General features: G+C 38.6%; 1 protein-coding gene across 1 annotated transcript in view; it reads right to left on the bottom strand.

Moving 5' to 3' along the window:
* Positions 1-11,538, bottom strand: part of LOC124260839 (neurofibromin-like) — a 113,991-nt gene extending 102,453 nt beyond the window's left edge. The window contains 3 exon segments of the mRNA XM_046695159.1: positions 149-232; positions 8,378-8,521; positions 11,409-11,538. Of these exon segments, the coding sequence (XP_046551115.1) occupies positions 149-232; positions 8,378-8,521; positions 11,409-11,468 (288 nt within the window). The 5' untranslated portion in view covers positions 11,469-11,538.
* Between the last annotated feature and the right edge of the window lie 314 nt (positions 11,539-11,852).

An 11,852-nucleotide genomic window follows, 5' to 3' on the forward strand; every position in this document is an offset into this window, starting at 1 on the left:
GCCCTGGTTATTACAAGTATTACAAGTCGATCAAGCACTCAGCTGTTAAGACTGATCATGGGAACTGGAAGCTATTTTATCCACAAACCCCTACTGTTTATTAATTATCAGGGAGCGCACAAAGTGTGCTAAGTGCAAGTGTACTCACCGAGTTGAGCACCTGCTTGAGAGTGTCCAAGATGATGAGCTGGGACTCATAGTGACTTCGCTCCGCCTCAGGGTGGTAGATTCTCTGTAATATATAGAGGCATCAGCTATCACACTTGTATATCAACTTTTCAGTGACATTAGAGATTGTTGTTTATTTGTGACAGTGGCACAATATGATAGATCTGCTAGACAAACATGACTGGAATTACCTCCCCTTGTTGTTTACAAACAAGAGTTAATCATTTGAGAAGTTTCAAAATGGAACAGTTTATCAGAGGTTGTTTGCAATAACACAAGGGAAGCGAAAGTAAAGAGCTCTTTTATATGACCATTCTCTTCACATAGAGGTTACTTGTCATATCGTCCTACGAACCTCTGTTCTAATACGGCCATATTTCCCGGTTCTCGTAAAATCCCCTAGCGGCAAAAAATCGCAACAATAATTATCTCCCTTCTTCTTATCCAATCAGAACACGTGATACATCGACTTAGATCCATCTTGACTAATGCAAGTGAAAATGGGGCCACAAATATCCAACTTCTCTGCCGGGCATTTGTGTTGATGAGATCAGGCATTACATGACTGAGTTCTGTCTAGAAGAAACGTTTGCGCATCGCGCAGGGGAAGAGGTTCTAGTTTTCCCGAAGCATACGGATATTACCGAGGCCTTGCGAAGGATCACTTTTGAAACAACATCGCTGATTGCACAACTAAATCTGATTGCAACCAATCACGAATCCTGAACACTGACAAGTAACAATGAAAGATGTTATATGACATGGTTTACCTATTTGATAAATGTGGATGAAAACACAGCTATATCAAAACACCAAACTACTGCCATTTCAAACACCACTACAGATTCAAGAACAAAATGGACCCTGTTTCAAAACATTCAGTAACAAAATATTCTGGACATTCTTGAGCACACTGACACATTATCAAACATCCATGAGGTCAAATTCCAGGCCACTGACCGCTCCATAGTAGTCACCTAAGGTCACTGACTACTTTCCTGATTAGAATTCATTGATAAGTCACTCTTCCTTCAGTAAACGTGAGGGTTACACAAGGGATGAGTTGTAAGCCGAATGACGTCATTCTTAGGGGCACGTATTGAGGAACGAGGCCTTCAGTTTGGTCCGTTTTGGTACGGTACATGAGACATGATCATAATACAGAAAATTGACAAAAAGTGCCAAAACCATCAAATTTTTGGATTGCATTACTGTATGCAAAATACCATGATTCTAATCTGCTAATAATACCGTGGTTTACCGTTTCTCCCCTAAGAATTATCAGTGTGAAAACAAGACAGAGCATAGCCAATAAAATGTGTACATTATTGAATAAACACATTACATAAAGTATGTAGATTCTCACACTAATCTAACACATATGAAATATAAACAGGACCTAAACTATATATACATTTGTATTGTGGATAACACATGACTTATATCCCCTGGGTGATACCATTAGTGTAGATCCTTTGTTATACAGTGTACATATCATCAATGCACCTAAATGTCTTTATTATACAGCATATAACATAGATCCCTACATTGTCGGTATCATACATTACATATTACAGGGTATTATAGATCATTACACAGTGTGTGTTAGAATTAATGTTACAATATTACGTCTATACTGGCAAAAGGTAATTGTCAACATTGCCAAAAATAGAAATTTGGAAATTTCTTACATTTGGAATTTATAACATATCCTGGAGGGAACTTCACAGTGGGAAGAATCACAGGTGGCTTGGGACAATGCTGGATCGATTGATCAAATAATCGGTCAATCGATCAATCTCACTTGCATCAGTGATTATCGATGGGCTCAGGAGACAAAAAAATTAAGTATTACTTAAACTTTAGAAAGTACCTATATTGTTATGTTTCATGGAAACTTTCAAGACATAGTTGCTCCAGGGCAAAATTGAAACTACCAGACTGGAGAATTCGACATATCATGAGTTTCTCAAGTTTGTTCATTTTCCATGTGGGTGAAAACTGGTCTAGAACCTATGCCTTTCTTAAGAGTGAGTGAGTGAGTTAGGTTTTAAGCCGCTTTTGGCAATATTCCAGCAATATCACTGCGGGGGACACCAGAAATGGGCTTAACACATTGTGCCCATGTGGGGAATCAAACCCAGGTTTTCGGCGTAACAAGCGAACGCCTTAACCACTAGGCTACCCCACCGCCCCCCTTGCGTAAGAACAGACCAACAGGACTTGGTAGACACATGTCATCATATCCCAATTGCTTAGATTGATGCCCATGATGTTGATCACTGGATTGTCTGGTCCAATTGATTATTTACAGACCACCGCCATATAGCTGGAATATTGCTAACTGCAGTGTTTAACAACAAACAAAAGCTTTTCCAAAAGGTCCGAGACCCTGCTTATTTCATGGACTTGTCACAGAAAAACAATGTTTTGTTCAGTTGACTCCATTTTTTGTGGATAAATCTCTGTGGCATCCAGTAATGTCCACATCAAAAGATTTCAACATTGGTTCCTTCTGTATGAATATCGGAACACATTAATCCTCCCTCATTTTGGGTTGTAAAATGTGTGTACCGGTAGTAGTTTTACGTAGTGGTGGTCCGATTAATTGAAATAATCGAAGATTGGTCGCAATGACAAAACGACCAAGCAATCGATCATGTTTTCTCATAATCGAACACAATCAATTTTGGAACAGTTGTTTGCAATAACAATATTTTTCACAAGGTTGGTTTTGTCTGTTAGATTTCATTAGCACTACAAGCTCTTCCAATTCATGATTGAATTAATTTTAAAGACTCCATGAAATTCATGTTCCTAACTTGCTAGTCATCCTTTAAAGATGTGAAATTTGCAAATGCATTTTGTGCAATTTGCAAAGAAAACGAAAGAACTACATGCTTTTTCTTTATCATTTGTGCATTAACAAACATAACCAGGAAAATTTGATAAATGACGCTAACCAATTATTTTCGATGATTGATCGGTTGTAATGAATCAATCACCAATATGAGATTTAAACCAATTCCCAACACTAGTTTTACGTGTGTGTCTTGCCTAATGTTCATTCTGACCCCTTTAATCATCCTCACCTTCTACTGTAAACAACTTCACTGAGTTGTCAGTGTTATCAGATGAACCGGTCGCATTGTTTAAACTAAAATAACGTAATCAGATGCACCACACTGATAACCAGAGGAGGCTTGACCCACTTACGACTGTAACATGTGATGCTGATGCCCTCATAGAAATAGAAATCGAAAACATAGGCCTTTAGTACTGTTTATGTTACAATCAGTAACTGTGAAAAGTCACGTTGACAACGAGTGGGTTTGGTTTACACTGCTTTTAGCAATATCACGGTGGTTGACACCAGATATGGGCTTCACACATTGTACCCATGTGGGAAATTGAATCCCGGGCCTACCCAGTGACGTGCGAATGCTTGCATTGGCAATGAACACGTTAAAACTGGAAACAAATGTAAATATCCCACCTGACTGGTTATTTTCACCACAATCTACTTACTGGACGTTTTTACAAAGACAACTGAACAGAAATGAGCTGCGGGCTTGTTTGAAGTGATCAATGGTCATCAAAGAGTCTAACAAATAATATATACTCTAAATATACTTTTCATTTTGGACCTGTGAAGGTCCGGGTTAGAATTGATCTTCAGCAACTCATGCTTGTCGTAAGAGGCGACTAATGGGATCGGGTGATCAGGCTCGCTGGCTTGGCTGACACATGTCATCGGTTCCCAATTGCGCAGATAGATGCTCGTGCTGTTGATCACTGGATTGTCTGGTCCAGGACTCGATTATTTACAGACCGTTGCCATATACTGTAGCTGGAATATTGGTGAGTGCGGCGGAAAACTAAACTCACTCACTCACTTTTCATTTTGTGCCTAATATACATATATTTAAACAGATTATAATCCCAGATATTTAATAAGGCCTAAAAGAAAAAGCTTGTGGTTCCGATTTCCTGACCAACCCTAAAGATTCCCGCCGAGCCTAACAATTTTACTCACCACATAATAAATTAAATTTATTTTCTGACACACGAGTAATGTAAAAATATTTTGCAAAAAAAACCAAAACCCCTACCTACCTACCCTAGTTCTGAAATGTAGGAAATCGGAACCACAACATTTATTTTTTTGGGCCTAAGACATTTAGCTATTTCATACTTCATCATGAAACAAATTGTTCTATTTATTAGCATCAAGATTACAGTTTCTGACTTATCTGAGTAGACATCCGAGTTCAGGTAGCATGTTGTTAACCTTCTGACTGCACGTTCGATGTGATAACTCTCACGCTTAGATAACAGTATAACAGTCCTGAAGGACGACTGGGTACAAGTAGTAGTCACTCCTGATTTAAGTTATCATCTTTATCTTAGTAGGACATGGCTTTCACAACGTGGTTAGCAGACATTACGTAAACTATAACACTTTCCATTAGCCCGGTGTTACGTTCGGTTGTGTCAGCGACAGTGAGGGTAGACAAAACAGTTTCGTCCAGACACCCAGTCTAAACGGTGTACAAGGAGCCTGGAAGGCATTTATTGGACGAAGAGAAAACCTCTATAAGTATAACTTTCATTTTGCCAGGTGTTTCATTCAGCTTTGTCAGCTATAGTGGGAGTAGCTTAAAAAGTATTGACTGGCTTGTGCACATTGACATTCAGGCCAAGCTGTCTAGAAGGAGTAGTCCGCCTGGAAGCTGTTCATTGGATGAAAAGAAAACTAGGTTTTTCAAGTACTCCGTCAATGGATTGAGAAAACTAGCATTAATTGTTACTGGACTGGATTGAGTAAAAGTTGCCTCCACAATTACTGACTTGGATTGAGAATACTAATTCAAGTATTGGCCTGGATTGAGAAAATTAGCCTCCAGCATTACTCACTTCATGTGAGAAAAGTCCTTTAGAATGACTCATTTGGATTGAGAAAACTAGCCTTAACAATCATTCAACTGGCTTGCAATACTAGCCCCTACAAGAACTGAACGAGACTGAGAAAAATAGCCTCTGGGATTACTTGCTTGGATTGAGAAACCCAGCCTCTAGAATAACAGACCACGACTGAGAAACCAGCCTCTAGAATTACTCACTTTGATCTAGAAGACAAACCTCTACAATTACTGATTTGGAACTGAAGGCAAGCCTACACAAATACTGAATAGTTCCACAAGGAAAACCAGCCTCTAAAACAATGAGTGTCAACAAAGACACTACTCTTGGAATAAACAATCCAGTATACGATACTTCCAATGAAACACTTCCAGAATCTTCGCCTGAAGACAAGGAACCACAGCTCCAACTATCATCAAAACAAGATGGCCATTATGAAGAAGACCCAGCTGAAGAGAACACCACCGTTTCCAATGATCCTAAAGACCTAACAGAAAGCACCAGTGTACATGGAGCCGATTCTCCATCACAAAATGTCTCCCAAGGAGCAAGGGGGTTGAATTACTCCACAGACACCCAAACAGAAACACTGCATACAACTGGCCATGGGAATGATACCTTAATCAACCTAAGCAGCCATGATGAGACAGTGTTGAACACGTCAGCTCGGGATGCTTTCAATAATCATAATAATACAGATGGCATGTATAGTGTTACTATGGTTACAGGAGATTCCACAAATATGCCAAATGGTGAAAGAGGATCAAATTTACATGAAAATGTAACACGAAGCAGCACATCGAAAGGTTCCGATGATGTTACAATCAGGACACAACATAACAACACAAGCACCAATGGAGTACCAGCAACACAACACGACAACCATCTTGACACAAGCATCAATGGAGCAATACAAGAAGACGGACATTTTTCAAATGACAAAGAGTCCTTTTCTAGTCAAAGAAACATGTCCCCTGACAACCTGGGTCTGGACCTTGGTGATGGTCAGAATGTGTTTCCATTGCAAGATGCTACATCACTAAAGGCCTTAAATGGTACAGAAATCAAAGGAATCATCAAAATTAGTGAGTACCACACTTCTTCATTATCCCTTATTCACATTATTGTTGATTCTTTAAGAGCAAATTTGTTTGTTTGTTTGTTTGCTAACAGTCCACTTAGAAATATTCTAGCTATATGAGCGAGTGAGTGAGTGAGTTTAGCTTTACGCCGCACTCAGCAATATTCCAGCTATATGGAAGCGGTATGTAAATAATCGAGTCTGGAAAAGACAATCCAGGGATCAACAGCATGAGCATCAAACTACGCAATTGGGAACCAATGACATGTGTCAACCAAGTCAGTGAGCCTGACCACCCGATCCCCTTAGTCGCCCTTACGATCTAGCTATATGAGACAATATTGGAAATAATGGATTCTGGACCAGACAATCCAGTGATTGATATCATGAGCAATCATCCACACCATAGGGTGCAAGGCTATCAATAGATTCACAGGTTTTACAACCCGATCAAGTTGGTCCCCACTTTTAGAACCAGCAGGGGATTGATATCATGAGCAATCATCCACACCATAGGGTGCAAGGCTATCAATAGATTCACAGGTTTTACAACCCGATCAAGTTGGTCCCCACTTTTAGAACCAGCAGAGGATTGATATCATGAGCAATCATCCACACCATAGGGTGCAAGGCTATCAATGTCTTCACAGGCTTTACAACCGGATCAAGTTGGTCCCCACTTTTAGAACCAGCAGGGGATTGATACTATGAGCAACCTATCTTAGTAATGGTGTAACAAACCACAACATCAATCCATTTTAAAATATCACAATATGCATATTTACATCAAAAACATGAGAAAATTTGTTGACTATAAATACTTCAGAGCAGGTTCAAAATGAAAATCATGATGTCAAATTATGTTCAACGTGGTTATTTTCAGCAGTAAATTTGAAACGCTAATTACATGTGTTTTTTCAAAATGTCACTGTCAAAAGCACTGAACGGTATTTGAAAAAGAAGCAAACAATTTATTTCACTTTTAGCAAATGTATCGGTAAGTATCGATTAAAAAAACATTCATTAAAATTAAGACAATGCAGCAATGTACTGATGTATGTTTTACCCCTACTAGAGTTAGGTTCATGCTAGCAGCCTAAAACATTTTGGGCACAGGCTGCTTTTGGGATAACATGAAACAAAAGTTTGTTTGTTGTTTAAAACGCCGCACTCAGCAATATTCCAGCAATATGCGGCAGTCTGTAACTAATCGAGTCTGGAACAGACAATCCAGTGATCAACAGCATGAGCATCGATCTACACAATTGGGATATGATGACATGTGTCAACCAAGTCAGCTAGCCTCATCACCCGATCCCGTTAGTCACCTTTACGACAAATATAGGTTACTGAAGACCAATTCTAACCCAGATCTTCACAGGTATGAAACTAAAGTAGAGGTGTGACAATGGAAATGATATTATGAGGCTGTGATATTATACGTATCCTAATAACATGGATATGATTTGTATTCCGATGCAGTACTCCTATTTCATATGTTCATATTCTCTCCGTTTCTGTAGGTTAATTGAAACCCTGAATAATTAGATAGACAGTGAAGATGGGATCCTGTAGGTGAAGACCATACAAGCTTTGGGGCATTGTGAAGATTCTGCTATTTACAGCCAACCAGGAAATTCTAGAGAATTTGCAAATTAATGTTATTTTAACATTTTAATATCAATGTAACTTATAATATACAATTATAGACTCTTGTAGAGGTCGATATCGGTTTTTATTGACCTGAGTAAAACAATATCGACCGAGCTTGCGAGGTCGATATTGTTTTTCTCAGGTCAATAAAAACCGATATCGACCTCTACAAGAGTCTATAATTGTTTTATTATATAATGAAAGAGAAACGGGTTTTAACATAAACTTTTAATGCACACACTGTGCCATCTATCCGAGTGATCTGATTGGCTGAAAAGCGGGGGAAGCCCCTTCGTACGGGATTCCTTGTCTATTTTTAGTGACCCAAGTCAATATCGTAATTTATCAGAAAACTCAAGTCAATATCGTGTTTTGTAGTCAATCACTTGACGGTCTTTTGACCAATCGTGGTACAGGAAAAATACTACCTATATAATAATGTAATGTATTGTGTGTAATGAGATGGAGGAATTGTAAATCGATATCATGAGCCATGTATCATGATACAATATTGTTGTATCATTACACCAGTAAACAAAAGCCCCGACTGACCATCTGAGAGACGGACTGCAGCGTCTTGGTCAGGCCGTTGATGACAAGAGAGAACTTGTACTTGCTGACGTTCACCAAACATTCCTTGTTCTGTTTGACGTTCTGCACAGACTGCGTTGTGTGTAATCCTGTCTTGATAGGCAACTGAAACAAACACAAACAGGATATTTATAAATATCATTCTTGTTTCTCAAGTTAACATCGCACTCAGCGATATTCTAACATCATGACTGCAGTCAGTAAATAGTCAGGTGTCAACCAGACAATCCAGTGATCGGTATCGGAGCAACCATCCATGTCATCAGGGTACAATGTCACACAAAGAACCAAAACATTCATTCATATACGTAATAACAACAGCCTTATTTCTATGTAGGGGTGAAATGGTATGCTCTTACCACGGTACCTATTGTGGTACAAGGCCTTTGGTTCTGTCTGTTTCGGATCGGTATATGAACATGATAATGAGAAAAGAAAAGAAACGCATAGATTTTGTCAAAATGATTTGATTTCTAGACATTATAGAAAAAGTTAATAAAATGATGGTACGAAAACATAAAATACCGATTTTTTTTATTGCATTACGATATACCGAATCGAAGGCAAAATACAGCAGTTCTACTAATACCGTGGTATACCGTCTCGCCCCTATTTCCATAATAGTTGGTCAATTTACAAAAATAAAAAAATATAATACAGTGACAATTCACTATTCCACAAAGTACTGGTATCAAACTGGTGGCCAATATCATGAGCAACATCTGATGATGTCAGTGTTCGACTACATTCACTCAACCAGTTTTCCAGCATATTCACTGACCTTACAAATTTATGCCCTGAATTTTTGCCAAAATATTACCTGAGTAAGCATTAGCCGCATCATACATTACAATTTTCAAACCATGTTCTTGATGGAAAAGCCTGATACTTTACAGTAACCAGCATAAATCAGGGGTGGAAATAACTTTAAAATTGCTAGTGTACTCCGGTACAGTGGCACATGTAAAATCACTTGCCCTGATAATTTTTCCACTATACCGGTCGTTTTCTTGTTGATTTTTTAAATAAACAACATAATTAATATTGGAAAGTCAACTGGACACCAGTACAGTTGATATACAAATTTGCTTGCCCGACAGAAAAAAACACTGGACTCGGGCATCGGGCAATGGGTTATTTCCACCCCTGATAAAATGTATATAGCTTAGTATATTTTTCTGGGTGACTTGCACAGTATTTCACTGAAAAAGGGCATACATAACAAATTTGTTGTCATCTAAAGCAACTGAAACCCATTCACTAATTAAAGGTCAAATCTAATTAAAGGTGTTTTCATTGCAGTTTTGTCCTTTTTTCAAATAAAAATGTATTTCAGCTTACAGAATATGGAGGATCATCAGCTACACCCTTCCTGACGTGTAAGATGAAGTGACCTAATTATCAATTATTCCTAAATCCCTCGAACAATCATAATAAAGAATGGGCACATGTCGGGTGGAATATTGTTAATGCAGTAGGATAACTAAATGCTGATTTTGAAAGATGTAATAACTGCCTGTTAAGAATTTCTGTCATGTCAGCAGATTTAACAAAACTATGTCACTTCCAAATCCATGGTCCACGTCAAATATATATTGCTAGTATGTTATAAATTATATATGCCAGGCTTAATGACAACATTGTGCCAAATTCATGAACAATTAACCACGAAATTGAACACATTGTAGATATTCAGCTATTGTCTACAAAACCTTTCTTTCTAGTCAGCATTTTAACTATTATAATGTGACAGCTGTATTTGGTATACTTTCCAACACCCAAACGAACATCACTAACGGATGTGTATTGAGAAGTTTGTGTGCCATTCAGAAATGAAAGAATTTAGCTTATTAACATTTACAACAATGCAAGTGAGTGAATATAGTTTTACGCCGCTTTTAGCAATATCCCAACAATATCATGACGGGGATACTAGAAATGGGCTTCACACATTGTACCCATGTGGAGAATCGAACCTGGGTCTTCTGTGTGATGAGCAAACACTTTAACCACTAGGCTAAACCACTGCCCCACAATGCAAGTAGTTCCACAAAAGGCATGTCTTTAGCAAAGTGAATGTACAGTTGTAATATAAACCAAGAGCGATATGATTTATTGAATTCGGTTCTGGATAGACATTTCCATATTAATATAATACTGACAATATTAAGATGATTTACAGGATTGAAAATATATCAGTCACAAATATGTGTATACTTCCAAATATGGACTTTGTAAACTCAAACCAGGTGTGCCCTCAATGCAATCTGATGCCAAGCCCTTATCACCACCTACACAATTGTTTTTTACACTTACAAATATGCACCATGATGCATCTAAGTGTGCATGCTGTCATGAGTTGACTATTATCATTCAAATCCCATTCATTGCTAGACATCTTTAATAGACTTTAAATTTATCTTGATGATGTCAAAAACGAGCTGCTATTTTAGTTGGAACTTCACCGATGTAAAAATACACACATGAAACGTGTGTTTGTGGAAATCCTTTTGAATTATAATAATGTGAGATTGACATGTATACACCATACAGCTCAAAATGTGTAATAAAGACTCACTAAAATATATGCTACGGGAAAAGTGATACTGGTAATGTTGCAACAGGTCCCTTCCGAGGTTCAGCGTCCAAATTGACAGGTACAGTAGTGCCCATTAGTGACACTGACTAGCTTATGTATGTTTATTTTCTGTTATTTACAGCGTTTACTGGTCTAGCTCGAATAAACACGGCTGAGTTGGTAAACAGGTGTCTGTGTCAGTCACAACAGACAATCTGGCCTTGTTACTGAACCAAACACATCTCACAATAAACGCGGTGTCAAAATATCCCCAGATCTTCATAAATAACATTCAAGCAGTTGACATCTGTGCAGAGGAAAATTCATTCATAAATTTCAGCGACGGTGCCACACATCGCTTCACTGGCGATCCCACGATGCATGCATCGACATGTGCACGCGCTGGGTACTAACCTGGGCGTCAAACCGAGCAATGAGTGACTGCACCCATTCGCCCGGTTTCTGCGTGGCCATCGCTCAAGGTAAATTCAGTATAAGCTTGTCTTCACTTCGCTAACCTCGCGGCCATCATGCCTCCGTATTTTTAATGAAATCGCGCGCATGCGCACTCGAGACCCTCACTCCATTTTTGGTAACGCACCTTCTAACATATTTATGACATCATTGACCGAGAGCGAGTCTGACCCGGTTTTGATACCACCGCGGTCATCATTGGATGTTTACGAGACGCCCCCTCACTCATCTGATAACGGGATCTGCCGATGTTTCCCGAACGCATGTTTCCCGTAACAGTTCCGCTAAGTAACATATTCCCAACTATAAATTATGTATAAGGCCCGTCCATTTAATAAAGAAGCGATATCACATTAACGGTGTGTGTCGTTTCATATCAGTCTG

The sequence above is a fragment of the Haliotis rubra genome, unplaced genomic scaffold, assembly GCF_003918875.1.
Source record: "Haliotis rubra isolate DU_JTF1 unplaced genomic scaffold, ASM391887v1 Scf779, whole genome shotgun sequence".
NCBI classification, from domain to species: domain Eukaryota; kingdom Metazoa; phylum Mollusca; class Gastropoda; order Lepetellida; family Haliotidae; genus Haliotis; species Haliotis rubra.